Source organism: Equus asinus, chromosome 11 (genome assembly GCF_041296235.1).
Source record: "Equus asinus isolate D_3611 breed Donkey chromosome 11, EquAss-T2T_v2, whole genome shotgun sequence".
Lineage (NCBI taxonomy): Eukaryota > Metazoa > Chordata > Mammalia > Perissodactyla > Equidae > Equus > Equus asinus.
In genome coordinates, this window is record NC_091800.1 from 80,447,396 (window position 1) to 80,469,853 (window position 22,458).

The window sequence follows — 22,458 nt, forward strand, 5'->3', positions numbered from 1 at the left end:
TCAGCAATGCTAATTTATATTTTTATATTGCCCTTTAGATTGTAAGGGCTTTTGCATCTAAATCCTCATTTGATATACATAAATTCTTTCTTTTAGTAATAAATTCTACACGACATCTAGCCTGTTTCCTAATCAAATATTATGACAGCATTGCTCAAAATCTGAAAATGTATTTACAAAGTCTTGATAAAGCTATCAGTCAATTCCCTAAGAATTTACACTTAGAAAGAAATTCTATAGTCTGGTAGGGGACAGGGAGAAATGTCATAGAATATAGGGACATAAGGAGACATTGAGAATTGTTTAACCGGATTTCCAGTTTTAAACTATTTACGCTATCCCTCAGAAGTTATTGAGCAACGCATTGGCCTTCCCAAGCTGGCTGAGAACTGGACTCACAGGCGATGACGGCAGATGGAGGGATGGGCATTCCCACTTCTATTCGATTGTTTTTTTCTATTTTGGAAACTGTTTCAGAGGCAGGAACTCACTACCTAAGGCAGTTTATTCCATCTACCACCACATACACACATCATCTTCTTTTCATATTACAAACTGAATGCGCGTGTTCTGGTGCTTGCTGTGGTTAACTTAAGTTTTACCAAATTATATCAAATTTACTTACTAAAAAGTCTGAAAAATGCAGTAGATTATTAAACAGGTCTTTGATTTAAATGAATGATAATGTTTCCTATGAATATCGTTCACTAAATACCTATTCAGCAAAATAAGAACATGCTAGAGAGTCAGTTCCAGCAAACGTAAACTCGACGTGTCCAGAAACCCCCTTCATCTGTGCGTAGAGCTGCTATGGTCAATTTAGTTTAATTTTGAGATTTTTTTTTTCATTTCTTTGTAGCTATCTGTTGCAAACTACTAAGATGAATATGAGATATCTTAAAAACAATATAATTTCCAATTCAACCACAAGTGACAAGTTGAAATTTTAATTTGTGTTTTAGACACAAGCAATATTTTACCAAAATGGTTTTTTAAATTGTAAATTTTTTTTCTTACAAAGACTAAAGTTATTTTTGAGGGGCTAAAGATAGCAATTACTTCAAAACTCTCCAAGAACTGTTTTATTCAACATTAATATTTGGATCCGTAACTTATTTTATGGATGTGGAAAAGCCCAAATTCCCTATAATAAATAATTTGTGTAGCTAGGTTCCCAGGATTAAAATTGAGAACTATCTATTTGGTCCATTACTTTAACCACCAAAATAACTGAGTTACATATGCCATTTCCTCACATTTGTTTCTGTTCGATTTTTCTTTGTTTGTATGATATATCTCAATATAGTCAGTTTTATTTGTTCCCTATAGTTTTCTCAAATTGGTTTAGATATAATGGGCAATAATTGTCGCCTTTGTTAGTTTTATTTTATTACATTCCTGTTTCCCTTTTCAGAAATAAAATCCCGGTTCCTACAGGCACATTTTCTCTGCATGAAATGCCTTTTATGTTTATAGAAATAAGTAAGTCTTGAATAAATCCAGTAGAGTTCAGAAATTAGTTGTCTGCTGGTATAGTCCTGTCTAATATTTTTCTACAGTCAGGCTAAAGCTACCTCTCCTGCATTAATCTAAACTAGCCTTGGATGATAGCTATTTTGATTTCTTTATGTTTATGGAGTCTGCCTTACCAAAAGTCTTCTTTTAGAAATTGTACTATTTCAATCTTATTTTTTCTCTTTCTCCCTGATAAATTTCCATCCCTAATAATTTCTTTTTTTTTTTTTAAAGATTTTTATTTTTTCCTTTTTCTCCCCAAAGCCTCCTGGTACATAGTTGTATATTCTTCATTGTGGGTCCTTCTAGTTGTGGCATGTGGGACGCTGCCTCAGCGTGGTTTGATGAGCAGTGCCATGTCCGCGCCCAGGATTCAAACCAACGAAACACTGGGCCGCCTGCAGCGGAGCGTGCGAACTTAACCACTTGGCCACGGGGCCAGCCCCTCTAATAATTCCTTTTTTATAATCAAAATAATTTTTCTCATTGAAGAAAATTTGGGAAGTGCAGAAGAACATATAGAAGCATGAAAAAAAAAGCTTTCATTAGTGTCAAAGAAAAATTGCACCAGAGAAGTTAAAGATGCAAGAAAGACTTTATCCAAGAGTATTGCAATAGAGGAGAGCGATTGAATTTGACTCTGAAACAAAAGGCCAGAGAGCTTTTGAGTGCAGATGAGCTGGTGGGAAAGTACAGGAGGAGGTTAGTGGGGAGGCTGGGAAGTGTGAGCAGACCACTGAGTTTGCTAATCGGTGCTTATGGAAGTTAGTCTCCTACCCTCCCGTAGACATGGGGAGACAGACAGCTCTATCTTTCCTGATAATTACATTTCAGCAGGATGGCTCCCAAGTCCTTGAGAAAGACATTCCTGGGTTGGAAGACAGACAAGAGGCTCGGACAAGGTTTACATCTCAAAGGGGCAGAGAGAAAACTTACAGTTGAAAGTTCTCTAAAGTAAGTGTTCTAAGCGGGAGGTCAGCAGTCTCGAGTCAGGGAGAAACTTGTATAAAGTTTAGTTGAGATGAAGGCAATTCTAAGTTCTTCTTCATCATTAGTCCACCTTTTTAACAAAACTACTATCATTTGCCATATTTCTTTTTATCCTTTATATGTTTCTTCTTCTTTATTGCGTTTTTGCTCTATATACATAATTGCATCTTGTTTTAAAAAATTAATCTTATAGTTTGCCATGATAAACACTTAATGAATATTAAAATAAATGCCAATGACTAATATAAAATTATTCCTTTTTCTAGAAAAATAGCACTTTAATACATGTTTATATTCTACAGATGGATAATCAGTGAAAATTTAAAAACATTGAAGTTACGTTATATGAATGCTATTGTTAATTGCAATGATTGTGGATACAATATGTTTCCTTTTAAAAGTAGAATAGAAACCTAAAGAGAAATGGTTCCATAGATATTTAAAACATTGTTACATGCCATCAACCTAGGTACATGTTTTGCATTTTTCCTGTAGCAAATACGTGCATGAGTAGTTAATACGTTGCCATTCAATCCAATTGTATTATAGAGAATCGTTTTCTTCTTATATAAGAATATTTGCAACTAGCTACTGGAAATTATTGTTAGTAAGATACTAGATTATACAACCTATGCTATTATTGAGAGTGTAAATGATTTTTAAAAATGCAGGTGAAAAGTATGCGAAGAGAGACGGTGTATTAGTCTCACAGAACCGCAGGACTTGGTACGTACTTCAGTGTTACCTAGTCCAGGCCCTGCGGTTGGCAAAGGCTAAGCTGTGATCGTGACGTTCTGAAGGCCTTAGACGGTCAGCTAGTAGCCAACTGGAGGTAGAAACTGACTTTGAATGAGGTCGCTGTATCCCTTGAGCAGTCTTCTTTCCAACTGTGACTCTCAGAGGAGCCTGCTGTGAACACTGCCATAGAACTGAGATAAGAGAGGAGTATGTCAGCTATTTTAGTAAACTCACTATTTCCTCCTTTTAGAAATACTTTATAATTGTTGATTTTGTGTATTTCATAAACTATCTTTTTAGTTTCTACCTGACCAATCAAACCACTGCTTTATTAATTGCTTTATATTCAAAAGATTTGGTATATGCAAACTATTGTTTTTTTAAATTTCATAATAACACAGAAAAAGGAAATGATTGATACAAGGGGAGATAAGTAAGGAAGTGTTTTGATAGCTGTGAGGGTGGATTTTTAGATGTAGGCAGTGCGACCTGGGGGGTAAGAACGGAAGCTCCGAGCTCACACCTCAGTCCGCTGCTGCCTCGCTGTGTGACGAGAGCAAGTTCTTCTCCTCTCTGGCCCTCAGTTTACTCGTCTATAGAATAGGCATAAAAATGGTGCACACCTGGGGCCAGCCCAGTGGCGCAGCAGTTAAGTTCTGGTGCTCCACTTCATCGGCCCAGGGTTCGCATGTTCGGATCCCAGACGCAGACCTAGCACTGCTCATTAAGCCGTGCTGTGGGGGCATCCCACATAAAGGAGAGGAAGATTGGCACAGATGTCACCTCAGCGACAGTCCTCACACACACATACACAAAATGGTACATACCTCATAATAGCATTGTTGTCAAATAAAGAGTTAGTGTGTGTACTGAGAGACTGTCACACATTAGATGCCATTTAGTTAAAATGTTTTGCAAGTGGTTCACTCAAATTATAGAAAATATAAGGAAACCAAACATCTGAAGGGCTCTCATGTCAAAGAAGCATAGGGCAGTCTTGGGAGTTCTAGGAATGATGAATACAAGTTAGGGTAGGCAGGCGTTGTTCCAAAGTTGCTCATGGAAGAAATAAGGCTTCTTTGGGAGTTGTGGATATCTAATCACTTGATGGTATTCAAGCAGATCTGGATATGAAATTTTTATAAGTATTCCTTTTTTATAGTGAATTTTTAAAATTAATACTAAACCATTGGGAAGGACAGTCTGTCATGGGCTCTGAGCACCCTCCACATTCTTACTCAGTTTGTCAGACTGCACGGCATACATAGTTAGTCATGCAGGTGACTAAGTCACTCAAGGAGACCACAGCACTCGCTCCCAAAGCGGGGGTACAGGCTTATCTGCTACTTAGTGTAATGTTTACTGGTTGCTCAAAAAGTAACTTGACTTTTGGCCAGGTTTCTCTTCTACAACACAACAAACTGCATGTGTAGGCATCTATCTAGGTCCACCTGTGTTGTCCCTCAGACATCCCCACGGGACAGGGGCCAAGGATAACCAGTGCAAACATGAAGCTCTGGATGCTGTGATTGCCAAGAGTAAGTCTTTTGTCTCTGATCCAGGAATTTCTTGTCTTCTGTACCTATTCACAAAATAGTAACAACTAACTAAGCTTGTAGAGTAAAATCCCATAAAATTCAAAGTTCTGGACACATATAAATAACAACAGCTAATTTTATTGCCGGGTTATTGCTGTCGTCATTGGGCTAAGCCCTTTATGTGCACTATGTTAGCAATCCCTCCCTATGGACCTTTTTTACAGGTTGGCTTTACAGAAGGGTTATATGCTTGCCCAAAGTGGCAGAACCATGCATCAAACTTTGCAGTTTTTCTGACTCAAAAAGTTATGCTTGTTACAGCTATAGTAGTCCATGCTGACTCTTTTTAATATACGTTGCCCTGCCCCCTTGTCTACTTGGAAATGTCTTCATTGACTAAAACACTGTAAAACATCATCATTCAGGGTTCAAAGGAAGTGAAACTTGTTCTTTAGCTATTCCTGCTTTTCCCTCAGTTCTGGCCCAAAGCAGCCCCTTCACTAGTCTCTCTTTCTTCATGCTTTCCTAGACCATTGTACAGTAGGAAGACAGCATAGAGATGGGCTGCAAAACAATGCAACATTGTGAATCCTAAAAGAAGCACTTCAAATTACTCTCTTTCTCCCCTATCAAGGTTAATCTACAAAATCATTTGTATTTCTATATACTAACAATCAGCAACTGGAAATTGAAGTAAAAAATACATTTATAATGACATAAAAATATGGAATACATCAGAATAAATCTAACAAATTATTTGCAAGACTTTAATGCTGAAAACTACAAAATAGAGAAATTGATGAAGGTCGAAATAAATGGAAAAACATACTGTTCTTATGGATAACAAAATTCCATGCTGTTAATGTGCAAATTCTCCCCCAATTGATTTATCAGTTGAGCACAATGCTAATCAAAATCCCAACAGGCATGTTTATAAAAATTGATGAATAGATTGCAAGATTTATATGGAAGTGTTAATGACCTTGAGTAGAGAAAACAAAATTGGATGGCTCATATTATCTGATTTCAAGCCTTACTGTGAAGGTACATTAATCAAGACCATGGAATATTGGTATAAGGATAGACACTTATATCAGTGGAACACAATGGGGTGTCCCAAAATAGACCCACATGTATATGGGCAATTGATTTTTAACAGAAGTGTCCAAATAATTGGATGGAGAAAGATGTTCTTTTCAAAAGTGATGCTGGAACATTTGGACAGTCATATGAAAAAATGGTGAACCTTGACTCATATATAGCACCATATACAAAAAGCCACTCACAATGAATCACAGGCTTAAATGAAAAGCATAAAACTGTAAAATTTCTGGAATGAAACCTGGGAGAAAACTTTTTTGACCTTGGGTTAAGAAGAGAATTCTTAGATAAGTCAAGAAGCACAAACTATAGGAGAAAAAAATGTTCTTTGAAACACACTGTTAGGAAAATAAAAAGGCAAGGCAGACTGGGAGAAATATTTGCTACATGTGTGTCTCATAAAGCACTTGAATCCAGAATATATAAGCCCAATAATCTGACACCAAAGAACCCAAAAATTTGAACTCATGCTTTACCAGAGAAGAGAGATTCTTATGTCAAATAAGCCATCAAAATGCAGATTAAAACCACAGGGGGAATCCATTAACACACTTAATAGAACTAGGATTAAAAAAAGAAGACAAGTACTGGCGAGGGTGTGAAACTGCAACTCTAAGTTATCCTTAGGGGAGCACCAACTGGGGCAGCCACTGTGGAAACAGTTTGCTATCTCCAAGGTATTTAACCAACATAATGAAAGCATATGTTTCCACAAACACCTGTCCACAAATGTGTCTAGAAGCTCCACTCACAGCTGACAAAAACCGGACAAACCTATATGGTGAATGGATAGGCAAAGTGTAGTCCATCCTTCGATAGAATGCCACTCAGCAATGAACACCAACTATTGATGTATGAAGCAGCGTGGATGAATCTAAGAAACATTAAGTCACTGAAGCCAGACACAAAAAACTACGGGTTGTGTGATCCCTTTCATATGACACTGTAGAAAAGGCAAACAATAGTGAAAGAAACAGTCATCAGGGCTTCCAAGGGTCTGGAGGCTACGGCAGATAATTAACTCCAAAGGGTGGGCACAAAGAGACACTTGGGAGTGATAAAATTCTATATATTGCTGGTTATGTGGGTTATGCAAACATATATATATTTAACTAACTATATATAACTGTACGTATATTTAACTAACTATATATAACTGTATATGTATTTGACAAAACTCATTGAATTTTACTGTATATAAGTAGTACCTCAATAAACCTGAATTTTTTTAAATCCAAAAAGTGCATTACCTTTAATTAGAATCACAACTACTATGGTAGAATACATGAAATAATTACGTTTATATATATTGCACTTGATTAAATATGTATGTATTTCTGCTTGCATGGTAACATTGAGGGAAATAAGTTTTTAAGTCTTACTATAATAAAGTGTTACAATGCAAATTAAGCATTTAGATTGTGTTTATTTTTTTATGACCATTACAAAATAATGGCTTTTCTTGGCAATGATGTCTACAGAAGAACTAAAAAAGAAAAGTAGCTTTTAATTTATTTTTTTTTTTTTGCCTAGCTTGAGTTATAAGTAAGTAATAAAACTTATTCTCTTTGTAATATTACAATCCTTAAATATGTCATTCCTTTAATTACCCTATTATTATTTTATTACAAACTCTAAATATTGCCCATGATTCTATAATATATTTTAAATCCTATATGAACAATATCTTAATTAATTGTATAATTTTGCCTTCTCTTGGTTGCAATTGATTTTCACATTTAAATATCTTGCTTTTTTCAGTCGTATGTTTCAACGTTAGCATTTAAATTGCTTATTGATTTGTCTATTACTGTCGTATATACCTTCATAAGCATTTTTTTCTGAGGTTGAAATGAATGTATTTTTCTTTTAAAGGTGAAATTGAAATTTGGAGCTAATAGAAAAGTTTACAGATTTTTTTTCCCTGCAGTGTTGAGAAACTTTCTTATCTGAATAAAATACTTTCTATACCCTGCTGTCCTGTCGTGGGAACTTTTGATTGATACGGCAATGTTAGAAGACGACTAATTATAGCATTGGTTATTTCCTGTAGCGGTCCACTGGCGTTGCCAATTGCCAAGCAAGACAGTTTGTTGGAAAAAGATATTATGTTCAAAGATGCAACAAAAGGTCTGTGCAAGAGACAATCTCAGGACAACACCCCTGAAAGCACCACCATGATTGGCCCCACCAAACTTGAGCAGGTAATTACACCCTTACTGCTTGCGTGCTGGTATTGCTTTCTATTACATCATGCATTACAATCTAACCTTTCATAAACAAGCACCCACTAATTTCCATTCAAAGATAAATGAATGAATGCAAAGGTTAATATTTTGTTTATAATTCCCATATATACATTATTTACATACCAGGAATGTAAGCTCAGCCAATATGTTAATTCTTGAATATTTCCGGTTACATCATTAGTCATCATTTTGATTATTATGTAGGCTGTTTTTTGTTTCCTTCAGATATCAAAATACTTCACATAACAAGAAGAAAGACAAACCAATCACCCAGACTCATTTATCCTTAAAAGTTACTGTGGTGGCGTCATCGTGTGTGTGTGTGCGCGCACCCCAGTGCCCAAGTTATGAGACATCACATTGATAAGCTTGGGGTTATAGAAATTAATGGATTTTCTGTTATCTTTCTCACAGAAATAAATGATTTTTATATGTTTCATGTTTTATAAATGGCAGAATAATTTTATAAATATCAGAGTAATCCTTGGAAATATTTTGTTTCACTGTGTCTAATTTTGAATATTTTAAATACGATTTAGTTAGTTTTCTAAAAACCCTCTTTTAAAAGTTTAATTTTTATTTTAAAATAACTAATAAATAATTTTTGTAATTTTGAAATATTTCTAAATTTTATTAGGTATATTCATCAGCTCAGGCTGCCATAACAAAATACTGCAAACTGGGGGGCTTAAATAATAGAAATTTATTTCTCACAGTTCTGGAGACTGGAAGTCCAAGATCAAGGTGCTGGATGATATGGTTTCTGGTGAAGGCTCTTTCCTGGCTTATAGATGGCTGCTTTCTCACTGTGTCTTCACAGGGTGGAAAGAGATAGAGCAAAAAGAGATAGTCTCATAAGGACACCAGTCCTGTGGAATCGAGGCCCCACCCTTATGATCTCATTTAACCTTCGTTACCTCCTAAGGGCCCTGTCTCCAGATGCAGTCACATTAGTTAAAGCCTGAACGTTATGAATTTAGGGGGACACAATTCAGTCTATAGCAGTAGGCAAATTGAATGTTGGGTAAAATTTAGGGCAAAGTTTAAGGGTCTTATGAACCTTCTATAACCTTAAATGCCTATTACTCAGTGAAAGAAGCCTATCTGAAATGGCTCTATACAGTATGACCAGCTATGTGACATTCTGGAAAAGGCAAAACTATGGAGACAGTAAAAATGTCAGTGGTTGCCAAGTGGTTGGTGGTGGAAAGCATGAATAGGTGGAGCATAGAGGATTTTTAGGGCAGTGAAACTACTATGTATGATATTATAATGATGGATACATGTCATTATACATTTGTCCAAACCCATAGAATGTGCAACACCAAGAGTGAACCCTCATGTAAACTGTGGACTCTGGGTGATTATGATGTGTCAATGCAGGTTCATCGATTGTAACAAATGTACCACTCTGATGGGAGATGCTGACAATGGGGGAGGCTGTGCTTCTGTAGGACCAGGGGTGTATGGGAAAGCTCTGTACCTTCCTCTCAATTTTGCTGTGAATCTAAAACTGCTCTAAGAAAATAATACCTTAAAAAAGGTGATAGAACATTCACAACATAATTTCAAGTGTAATCCTTATAGAATGACTGTTCTGTTTTTAATTTAAGTTCTTTATAAATTGTATCCTAGACGTTGAAAGCACTTAGAATCATGTTCTATTTCTTTGGTCTTAGAGAGGGAACAGCTATTATTCAGGTTTTATGTTCATATATTATGTATATTGTGTTCAGTTATTGTCTATATCCTGCTCACCCGTATCTCCCACTGTAGGCACCACACTATCCTACGTTCTTGGCTGTGAGCTGCATAGGTGATTCTCCCAGAGGAGGAATAGCACCGTCCACGGACCGGATTATACATTCGAGTTTCATAGGAGGGCTTTAGAAAAGGCTTGTCAAAGCAATAAAGTTCTGATTGACATTTTAAAGAGAAATCCATAACGTGGAACATTTTTTAAAAATTGAAACAAAAAGCACAGCATCTCCCCTCTCAGATTTTTGTGAAATATAGGTCTCATCAAATGGTAACTGTGTAAATGAATATTCAAGGCTCGATTTAAACTTTTTTTGGTTCTGATAATCATGAAAATTAACATTCGCTTTTATAACACCTCTGAAAATGTAGAATTTTTCCTAAGTTTATGAGAAATATGCCAGACATTCTTCCTTCTCTCCTCTTGTTGTCCTCTTTTCCCTCCGCTTCCTCCACTCCCTGCCCTGGCCTCTTCTTCCAGTCTCTAACTAGTTTCCTCCCTTCTTAACTACTTCCCTCTCCCTTCCTCTCTCATTTCTCTCCTTTCAGAATATATTTATTTAAATTTAGTTCAAGCTTGCAATTCAAGTCAACTTTTTATTCCATTTGGTGAAGGCATGTTAGCCTGGGAATAAAGAGAAAGAATGATGCAGTCATAAAGATTTGCTCTGGTTCAGGTCAGCTGCAGGAGCTCTATGACTCTGGACATTCCTTAACCTCACTAAGCCCCATCTGTGAAATGGGCACATATTACTGACCTCATGTGTTTGTTATGAGGATGACAAAAGGGGCTGGCCTGGTGATGCAGCGGTTAAGTTCGTACGTTCCGCTTTGGTGGCTCAAGGTTCGCCAGTTCAGATCCTAGATACGGACCTACGCACTGCTTGTCAAGCCATGTTGTGGCAGGCGTCCCACATATAAAGTAGAGGAAGATGGGCATGGATATTAGCTCAGGGCCAATCTTCCTCAAAAAAAAAAAAAAAAGATGAAAGATTAAGGCTATGAACTGATGGTATAATTACCAAGAACAGAATAAAAACTCAATAAGATATATCTAATAATTTTATTGTTATTATTTATATGGACTGACTGTATATTAGATTTTCCTAAAGGGGTCAAGTCCTCTTTTCACTAAATTTATCTGTTCCTAAGTCAAGTAATTCTAGTTAACACTTACCCAGGTTTATTTTTTTCATCAGTGAAAATATAGATTATTTTAGAAGATAATACAAAATAGTACTGTATATTGGTTAACATTTCAAAGCTTAAAAATGCTTCATCTGCATTATCTGATCCTCAAAATACCACTGGGAGCAAGTTATTATCCACTTTCAATACCTAACTTACACTCAAGTTTCAAGTTGAGTTTTAAACCGACCAAACTTAAACTCAGGGAAAGTTAAGCAAATTGCTTAGAATCACAAGTGTCTCTTCTCCTCTGTATCCAGTGCTCTTCGGGACACCACAGCGAGCTCCTGGTTCATTTTCCAGAGCCCTGATGACTTGTGACAGTTCTAGAAATAGGAGGGAAAGTTGGCATTCCATAGCTGCATGTGTAAGATAGGGGTTTTGGAGACAGGCAAGAATTCTCCTCCTGTGGTCCGCAGATATGCCAACATCCACGTCCACAAAAACTTCGATCCTCAGCTGAAAAAGGAAGAGTGAGGGAACGCACCCAGTAAATTTCACTATCTAAGAAACATCTGACAGAATAAAAAAAGCAGAGAAAAACATTGAAACTGCTACCCTGCTGTGGTGATAGGCTCAAACTTGGGAAAGCTTAGTAAAGTGGCAGATTATCACCCCTTTGTTTGCGATGACCATCCCAGTAACGTTGTGTTTTTTCTAGTTCCCTCTTACTCAGTTCTTTCTTCCATAACTGCCTTTCCGCAAGATGTTGTTGCTCTTATTCTGTTTGTCAGACCATGTCGTTTGCTCACTAAACTTCCAGTCCTTGGACATATATCACTAATCCCCCAGGGAGAAACACCACAAACAAACAAAACGACACAGTAAAGCGAACAGCACTCAAAGCGGTGCCAAAATGTAGAGACAAGGAATCAGTGGATTCAGAATATTTCCAAAACTTAAATTCCCTTTGGACTATGAAACATTTCTCAAAGTATTTCTCCTAAGTTCTTCCTGACTTTCTATCCTGAATTATGTCTGTTTTGTGTTCTAGAGATCTCCTTTTAGAAATACATATAGATATGTATGGATATTTATATATCTTCATAAGAACCATAATGGCCAATCCTAGAGAGGATGTTAATGTTTTTTACGTCTTTATCCCATCTCTGTTCTATTGTTCTAACTACTTGATAGACATTGGTAGTATACACTATCGAGCCAACAATTATAGCATAAAAATATTCACAGACATGTTTTCTTATTTTTTTCCTACTTGTTATCAGCTGTCACAATGCTTTTGAAATCTGTATAAAGAATGTGTGCCTTGAATAACCTTGCTTAGGATCAATTATCAAAGCTTTCCTCCTGATCATTTTGGAATCTTGGTGATAAATGCAAAGAATTCTTGCTTTTGTCTACTCGAACACTGTATTTGTCATGTTTCATTCCCACAAACAGGCTAGGGAGTTTTCACATTTTTACTGTCAGCCTAGTATTTTTTTCTAACCCATGTGACAGCTGTGCCACTGTAGATGAAAATCCTCAGGAATACTGAGGAGATGTCTGCAGTGGCTCCTTCAGCTTCTTGGAGCAAATGCAGGACTTCTGTTAGTGCTGTTCATGCCTTTCCTAACTATGTACACAGAAACTTGCTTTGAGCTCCTTAGAGTTGTGGTTATAAGAATACTATCTTATTGAAAATCATTGCTTCTGAAGAAAAAAATTTTGCTCTTTATTTTTCTCCTTTTTCTGATTGCTTTGGGAGTTAAATATGTATGCTAACTTGCTGGACACTTGTGTCTTATATTTGCATTGTTCAAAGTTATTGCAATCATATTGATTGATATCATATATTGTATATTCATGAATAGGTATATACGTGTATTAATCTTTGTGTATATATATGTATATACACATACATACATATTAGTTTTCTGGGGTGCATATCTGAGTGTATGTGTAATTAGAAGTTTTTGTACTTTCAGGAAATGCTTGCAAAGACGTTAGAAAGAAAATATATTTGTATCCATCCCTAAATTGATAATGAAAGTTCCCTTTTATGCATCTCTATGAAAACTTTTGCCAGTAGTCTTTTCATTTCTGGAAAACACATATTAACCCATTTGTAGTTATCTTCTAAATCTCTTTTATATCTAAAGGCAAACATACAAGTGCGATCCTGGAATATAGGAAAATTCTCCATCATTATAAGTAAACCTTCGATTTTGTCCAAATCAGTCCTAAGTAATCAATCAAACGTAATTCGGTAGCCACAGTTGAGTCTGGCGGCCCCTCTTTGTCTTAAGTAAATCTGCGGCCAATCCACCCCTTCTCTTCCCAGTCCCCGATAGGCCGCCAGCACTTGGAGCTCGTCAACTGGTCTCAGCACTTCGACCTTTCGCTCCACAAGCTGCAGGGCACCACGTTCTCAGTGTGAGGCAGCTCCTGTCAGCCCTTGGCTTCAGCCCTTCGCTGACTTTCCACGGTCTTTGGAATTCGGCAGAGCCTCCTATGGCCGGCAAGCTTCACCTGCTCCTCCCCCACCATCTGCTGCCGTTTCCTCCACCCGCCGGCCTCGGGAGCCGACATCCACTGCCTCCCCACACCCATCTCCTTCGGACCTTGGGGCCTGTACCATCTGCTCCCACATCCCAAAGGGTGGCCTTTTAAAATTATTTCCAATGTCAGCTTTAATATTGACTCCCTCAAGGAGGACTTAGACCATCCAATCAAAAGTTCAAGTTTTCTGTTTTGGAGCATCCTGGTTTTGCCCGCGTGGCACTTTTTGTAACTGTAATGTCTTCTTTATGTCCTTACTTCTCCCCCAGTAGACTGTAAACAGTCTGAGGTAAAATACCACATCTTTTTTCCCTCTTTGTACTAAACCACTAGCATAATGCTGGTATAGGGTAGGTGAGCAAGAAGGAAAGGCAAATTATTGAACATATGTTATCAGCTTTATCCATTATCTGTTAGAATTTCTTCACTGTTACCTAATGGTTATTTTCGCCACTTCCACTTCTGACTTATTAGCTGTGTGATCCCTGGGAAATCACCTGGGCTCTCTGGTCCTCAAGTTCTGAATCTACTAATTAAGGATGTTGGACTATATCAATGAATTTAAACTTTTAAAAATTATTATGTAGCAGCAGATCGCTCCCCCAAAAGAAATAGAGGAAAGAGAACTCCAATTCCTAAAGCAGATGGAAGATGAGCATCTTTGCTGAGGGCAGCAGAGACAGGCCCAGAGCCCTCTACAGCTGTCCACTTCCTCCCTCCTCCAAAGGCAACCTCAGGGAGCTGCCAGAGACTTTGCCATTGGTGTCCACGGCCCTTTCTAGGTTTTTGACTAGCTGCGTAACAATGCACCCCGTTACCGCACACTCATCCGCGGGGCACGCACCGTGCCAGGCCCTCCACAGGAGTTTAATTCTTACACTCCTCTATGAAGACAGATACCGTTATTTGCCCTATTTTGTAAGAGAACTGAAATCGACTTAATGTTAAGAAAGAAAAACGTTCAAGGTCTCAGAGAGAAAGACATACCACTCGATCTAAACACCGTTCACCCAAGTGAATACAAGTAACTGATGTCTTAGATTTAGATGAGCTTGAATTTCCCCTTATTCAGAGAGGGGAAGCTCAAATCAGTGTGAAAGATTTTTACCTGAGTTAGCATGACTGATGCAAAACGCAGAATGAGAAACTGCCTGGTCAAGAAGCCTGCAGGGAGCTTCAGCGAGGGGCTGGGCGGTCCTCACTGACAGCGGTCAGCCTCTCAGCACTCGGGGCCTGCGAGACTCTACAAGGTGGAACCAAGTGTATAACATTAAAAAACTGACATAACATAATCCCCAAACTGATTTTGACAACCCATAAAATATTAGGAGAGCTGGAACATTATGACTTCTATTTTTATCAGCAACAAGTTCTAGTTTTTGGATACCACTCTTAAATTATTTAGGTGAATGTTTCTGACAGTATCAAAGCTGTAAAGCTATGCCTCTAACCCAAAGTTAAATGACTGATTTTAATCAAACTATGTTATATGTTCTTTGTATATTAATTCTGAAATTTATTTTGAAACATGTTTCTTTTAAATGCTGCAAAAACAGAAAATAGTAAACTCAAGGTGTTGGCTGAATGTGTGCATGTTGGGTGGAGGGAAGAGGCTTGTTCTTGACGTTTCTGAGGTCTGGAGTATTTTACAAATTATTTTTTTAATAAATAAATGTGCTGCTATTGGAATAGTGTGTTTCCCACTTATACAAATGGTTGCGTATCCAATGCCAGAGAGCCCACTGCCATCACAGCTGTCCAACTGGAAGACGTAACAGACCCCTTCTGACTGTTTGAGATTCTCAGTAAAGAATTTGAGTTTCTATTATCAATGCATTAGGATTAGAAACAGTCTGGGAAAACAATGACCTGAATTTATGAACTCATGCGAAAGATTACATTTTGTGAACTATTTACTAATGTCAGAGAAATAGTCTTAAATTTAGTTGTTTTAGAAATGTCTAATATTTTTCACTCCATAAACATTTAGCTGGTAAACAGTAATATTTAATTTCAAATTATTTAGCAATGGAACATACAATAATACAATATATAATGCAAATACAAATATAAAAGGGAAATACAAATATAGGATACAGTCACAAATGCAAATAATACACATTAACTTACTGTTACTGAAAATGCTTTATGGGCATCTGGACTCACAGAGGCATTGATAAGAATATTCTTGTTCTTTTGCTCCTCTGTGTTTGACATGAGAAAACCAAAGCTGTCCTGGTTTATTAAATATCTACTTTTCAGAGTATATCTTACGTATATTACATTAAACAATGCCCATTTCTAACTTGTAAATGATAGATTGATGGGTTTTTTTGTTTTAAACGTTGCCCAGTTTTTAGCCTGTGTCACTCTATGTTAAATTGAATAGGAAAGCATTTTTTTCTTTATGACAGAGTTATCTTAATCTCACAGCTACTTTAATCTTAAGACTAATGTGGAGCAGAATAATAATCACAAGCCAAAATTCTAGTGTCTACTCTTAAAATGCAGCCTCCTCCTCATGTGTGCAGAAACTGAATTCCAGGCAGACTGCTTGCCTGCCGTGCCAACAACAGGAACGTGAGAACAGGAGAAATTTGCTTTAGCTTGGGGAACACTGCAAATACATGAGATTTTCAGCTGCCTGTCTCCCGGAGGCCTCAGTGCAGTTCAGAGCTGTCTAAATTATAAGTAGGGACTTGCAAGAGTTAACATGCTGAAATAATTTTGACAGACTTATTGACTTTGAGAGAGGTAAGGCGACATTCGGGCTGTGTCTGTGTATGCATGTGTGAGTGTGCCTGCACGCTTCTGGGTATAGAGCAGAAATTCTCCTCTGAATACATTTCTCTGGGGCAGTTGAATTTTTTGTTCCTTCGACATGAACCATTTCATCTTATAATAACAGTTTCGAACTCAGATGGTCTTTAAACTTTGACATGTAATTGAAAATGGAATATCCAACTGTGAAGAAAGTTGATTGGAAAGCAATTAGAATTGATCTTATGTATTTTTTCCCAGGTCAAGCTAATGCCTCCCGCTCCAAATGATGACCTAGCAACGCTCAGTGAGCTCAACGATGGTAGCCTGCTTTATGAAATTCAGAAGCGCTTTGGGAACAATCAGATATACGTAAGTGCCCTTGAAATTGCCTTTGGCGCTGCTTTTGTCTTGTTGCATATTTTCACCCTCCAGTCGTGCTGATATTACAGGTAAAGGGCTATTGTTGCTTCTGCTCATGCTGATGGCTTAAGGTGGATTTCTCAGAGTTCAGGTTCATTATTCTGGTCCAGTTATAAGGCAAGTTCAGCAAAGATCCACATTTCAAAGTTGTTAAGTCAAAGTTAATACTTTGGGGGTAGACAGCTTTCCTGTTGCCATGATTGTGGTGGAAGATCTTGCTGGATCCAGTGGGATCCACTTATAAATCACTTATAAAAATGCTGTTTGTTTCATCTACTTTAGCTTAGCCTGCTAGATCTGGAAAAGGAAGCTAAAGAGGAAAAACTGACTACGCATGGACTGCTTCTCTATTTGCATGAATAGGAAACTATTGTTCCTTTAAATTTTCAAGAAACATCTTTGTAAAGTAAATGATTTACACACATCTCTGATAATATGATACAAATTTATGACAGATGACAAACAGCATGGAGAATCAATTTGTTGTGGTTCTATCCTGGTTTATATGTGTTATTTCTTCCAATACTCATAACAGTGTAGACATCCTATAATCTCAATCTCTCTCTCTCGCCCCCTGTCTTTCTCTCTCTCTGTCTCCCCCTCTCTGTCTCTGTCTCTGTTGCTCTCTCTCACTGATTTTGTTATATTCAACTCTGAGCAATTCAATCAGAACGTCTGTAGAGAAATCTGATTATGCACGTCTGCTATCCCTTTTTGATAACGTTTTTTCCCTAGTTTACTGAGAAGGTGATTAAGTAATTTCCATGTAAATGTGAAATCTGAGATTTCCTTACAAGTAATAAATTGTCAGGTGCTGATTAGCCTATGAAATTTCAATGCAACATCTTAATACTTGGATAAATTGCCTGCCACTATAAATACACTTAAAATTAAATAGTTCTATCAAAATTAATGGAATTGAGTCATGGACATAAAGTGGTGATCCCTGATTACCTGGGTCTCTGTCACCACCCTGTTACTTGTGTACTGTTTTTATTCCGCTGTCTGGCCTTTCCCAGCACTGTGTTGATTCTTCTTTTTAACTTCTTAATTATATTACCAGAATACGACTGCTTGAATATTTTTGAATCCCTTTATTTCCTTCATGCTTTTTAAATGACTTTGTCTCCCAAATATCCGTTTAATCTACCTCTCTTCATCTCTCTGGCCACCATCCTCATCAAAGCCACCATCATCCCTTCTCCGACAGCCTTCTCACTTTCTAGAGGAAACTTCATTCCCTTTCAATCTGATCTCGCACTGAACTAGAGTAATTTTGGTAAAGAACAAATGTAATCTTGAAACTCCCAGTCTTAAAACTTTCCTACACCTTCTCATTTTTCATGAGTTGACCACAATTCTTATTCACCATCTGACCCCAAACTCTATCCGTGACTCTTAGCCGCTGATCATGCCCTCCTTCCTGCGTCAGGGACTTCCTTGGACTGTTTTCCTTTCTCCTAAAGTTCTGTTTCTACCCCCATGAAATACTTAGTTTTATAAATTCCCACTCAAAAGTTCTTCAGTCCTTAAATAAACCTTCCCAGACCTTCCAGGTTAAGTCACTTTGGACAGTCTTTCCCATCGCTTGTGATTATGTGCCTCATTGATGATTTGATTAATGTCTGGCTCCGGAGCTAGACTCTGAGCTCAGGGAGAATAGCAGCCGTGCTGGTTTTGCTCACCACGAGGCCTGGCCAAGCACTTTCTAGTCTTAAATGACAAATACTTCCTACCTGTTTATCGGAGTCATGGCTCTAACCCCTCGGCACAGTGGATCATCTTCATAGATACTCTGCTACTAGGTTTCTCTCTCTGTCTGGATAATCAGATTTAATATTCCCTACTTTGCTAAAGTTCATGTAAAATATAAATTTGCCACTGTGTGAGACATGATTTTCCTTTCCTCTATACCTGAAATATTGAAGAGGTAAATTGTTTAGGATCAATTTTGTGATGAGTGCTCTAAGTTATGGCATTTGAATTCATGTCTAATGGATAGGCAAGCAATTTAAACATTATTGATTGAATAATAATAAGTGCTTCTTAAGTATATTCTGTGGACCATTGGATATATGAACATTTATTACAGTCTGTAATGAGAGTAAGCGTTAAGAACTCTTACAGCAATTTGAAGATTTAATTTCTGTCTGTTGATTATAATAAGAATCAGGGCTTGCATTTTGTATGTATTTGTCTTTTTTCAGTTTCGTTTTTATTGCATTTTACAAAAGTATCAGTGCATGATAATTTGGAAATGAAAGCAAATGTTCCTTCCCCACAAATACAAATTAAAATATTCCAGTCTGATCATCTGATCTGGACACCCACTCTCCCAACATGCTCCTTTCATGCCTTTCCCATCCTGGTTAATGGCAACCCCATTCTCCCAGTTTTCAGGCCAAGGTGCTTGGTAAGAGTATTGATGCTCGTTTTCCTTCCATACCCCACATCTGATTTTAGTACAAATTTCATCAGCCGTACCTTCAACTTATACACAGAATACAACATCCACTGCTGTGCCCTGGGTCCATCGAAGCCAAGACGAAATATTTCAGCTGAATTAATATTTTAGCTGGGATTGTCATCTCTTTTTGCTATAGTCTCATTTGTTCTATAAGATGATCTTTCAAAACAATCTGTGAGTTGCTCTTTTAACTAAGTGTACAGCATTCCATTTGGACATCAGGTTGAGATGTTTCCATACAGTCTGAGCAGTAGGAAGTTCCCAAACCTCAAACAGAAAATGAATTGCAGGCGATGAGACATCCGCTTGCTAGGAAATGCACAGAATAAAGGCATTGCAGTCCCTGAATAATTATTGTCCACAGTAACAGAGAGAATAGAATGTGCCGTCAGATCTCTTCACAGATGGCCGATAAGCATGTAGGCAATATTCCCTTTACAAACACTAGTAGAACTTGAGACTCATCGAGAAAAAAACCCACCAAATAAACACAGGAGCTCCCATAATATCTAATTAATCATACATGGAACCTGGCTCATTTCAGCCACTTAATAACTTAATGTTCCCCGCAAGGTGACCTGGTTGGATCCAGCAGGTCTTCTTTTAAGAGCATTTTAAGAGGTAAAGGCTGACAAGCTGGCGTCAGAAGTTGAAGTCTCTCTCACTTCAAGAATATTTGAAGTTAGGTAGATGGACACATTCTTCCCAAGCTAATACTGCCGCCCAGCCTAGTTCTCTAAGCCTCATCTGCAATATGCTGTGCCATACCTGCTGCACCACTCCTATCATCTGCTCCATCTAGAAGACCCTTTTGAGCATTTAACATGTGTAAGCTATTAAAAAAAAGTAGTGTGTTAGAACGATGAGCTGAAGGAAGTCTCTAGGTTTCTACAATTTAAAAAATTCTTGGGCCGGCCCCGTGGCCGAGTAGTTAAGTTTGTGTGCTCTGCTTTGGCGGCCCAGGGTTTCACTGGTTCGGATCCTGGGCGCGGACATGGCACTGCTCATCAGGCCGTGTTGAGGCGGTGTCCCACATGCCACAACTAGAAGGACCTGCGACTAAAAATACACAACCCTGTGCCAGGGCGCTTTGGGAGAAAAAGGGAAAATAAAATCTTTAAAAAAAAAATTCTTTCTTTGCGGTACATTTAAAATGCTCTATTTCATCAAAATGCTGTCTTCAGAATATGGCATAAACCTATATAAAGTTATACTTTATGGCTCTCATTAACATTCAAATCACATCTTTATAAACTTTTTTTTTTTTTTGAGGAAGATTAGCCCTGAGCTAACTACTGCCAGTCCTTCTCTTTTTGCTGAGGAAGACTGGCTCTGAGCTAACATCCATGCCCATCTTCCTCTACTTTACATGTGGGACGCCTACCACAGCATGGCGAACCCCGGGCCGCCGAGAAGCAGAACATGCGCACTTAACCGCTGTGCCACCGGGCCCGGCCCTGTAAACTATTTTTTGTTTGTTACAAAATGTGTTTTCAAGAACAGTCTCAAATTCCTGCAATAATTAAGCCAATATAAAAACTATATCTCAGTGGAAAAATGCAATTTAGAGATTTTTTATTTGATTTTAAAGTTCTTCATCTTCTTTAATTAGCAGATTTCTTAATTCTCCCTCAATCTACTTTCTAATCTTATTTTTCTTCTCTGGAACTTAACAATAATTTTCAGATGCTTCACTAATAAGATCCTTCTTTGGTTCAATTATTTCACTTTTTTTTTGGGGGGGGGGAAGATTAGCCCTGAGCTAACAACCACCGCCAATCATCCACTTTTTGCTGAGGAAGACTGGCCCTGAGCTAACATCTGTGCCCATCTTCCTCTACTTTATACGTGGAACTCCTGCCACAGCACGGCTTGATAAGCGGTGCCTAGGTCCGCGCCCAGCATCCGGACCAACGAACCCCAGGCCATGGAAGCACGGCTGGTGAATTTAACCACTACACCACCTGGACAACCCCTACTTCTTTTCTCCTTTACTCGGCTGTAAAATCCCGGCCAATCTTTCTTTTGAGTAAATGTTGTATTGAATTACAACATATGAAGAGAATAATGCACAACTCAGTGTATGACTTCATTAATTTTTATTTTGTGAACACACCTATGTAACCAGCAGCTTCATAAAGAAATGGATTATAAGAAGCCCCTTCCCCAGTTTACTCTCATCATTACAAAAGATTATGGCACATACATTTACAGGTTAGTTTTGTATGTTTCTTACTTTGTAGAAAAGGAACCATCCAGAGCGTTCTCTGTAGCGTCTGTCATCTTTGACTCATCATCATATTTCTGATACTCATCTGTGCTGTGGTTTATAGTGGAAGTTATCCATTTTTATTCCTGTATGATAAGCTGCTGTAGGAATATATCCTAATTTATTTATTTAATCTACAATTGAGGAACCTTTGAGTTGTTTCCACCTTTTGGTTATTAAGAATAATGCTGCTATAAACAGTCTTATGCATGTAGTATGATCAGTATTATTTTTTGTATTAATTTTTTTTCAAATTCTAGCCCTTCTGAGAGTTGTGCAATGGTATCTCATTAAGCTATTAACTTAAATTTCTCTGGTAACTAATGATGTTGACCAATATTTGTTTGTTGCTCATTTGATTATCTTATTTTGTGAAGTGCCAGTTCAATTATGTAGCCATTTAAAAATAAATGGGTTGTTTTACTTTTTCTTCTTGTCATATGGGGCTTTTTATATATTCAAGATATTGTTTCTTTGTCAGATGTACATACTGGAAGGCTTTTTTCCCAGTTTGTGATTTGCAATTTAGACTTCTCGTAGTGTCTTTAGATGAATGGAAGTTTGTAATTTTTACAAAGTTCTTTAGCATTAGTGCTTTTTGTGTTCTGCTTAAGAAATTTTGGCCTCAGTCATGAAAGTATTTTCCTATATTTTCTTCCTGCAGTTTGGTTGTTTTAACTTTAACCTTTAAGGCACACTACTAGTGTGGAAATGATTTTATGATGGTTAAAGAGGACGGTCAAGATTAATGTTTTTCCCACATGGCTGCCCCACTGCATTGCAGTGGTTCCTTTGTCATAAATCAGGTGGCCACAGGGAGTGAGTCTATCTCTAGAATCTGTCTTCTATTGTATGAATTTGCTTGTCTGTCTGTAAACCAACACCAAAATATATTAATTATAAAAGCTATAAAATAAATTTTGATATATAGAAAGACTTCTGACTGTTCTTCAAGATGTC

General features: G+C 37.5%; 1 protein-coding gene across 4 annotated transcripts in view; it reads left to right on the forward strand.

Moving 5' to 3' along the window:
- MYO16 (myosin XVI) overlaps positions 1–22,458 on the forward strand; it is a 599,178-nt gene that overhangs the window by 273,390 nt on the left and 303,330 nt on the right. For all 4 annotated transcript variants that reach the window (XM_070520138.1, XM_070520137.1, XM_070520139.1 and 1 more), the window contains exons 10-11: positions 7,936–8,086; positions 16,601–16,711. In XM_070520138.1, the coding sequence (XP_070376239.1) occupies positions 7,936–8,086; positions 16,601–16,711 (262 nt within the window). The remainder of the gene's footprint in view (positions 1–7,935; positions 8,087–16,600; positions 16,712–22,458) is intronic.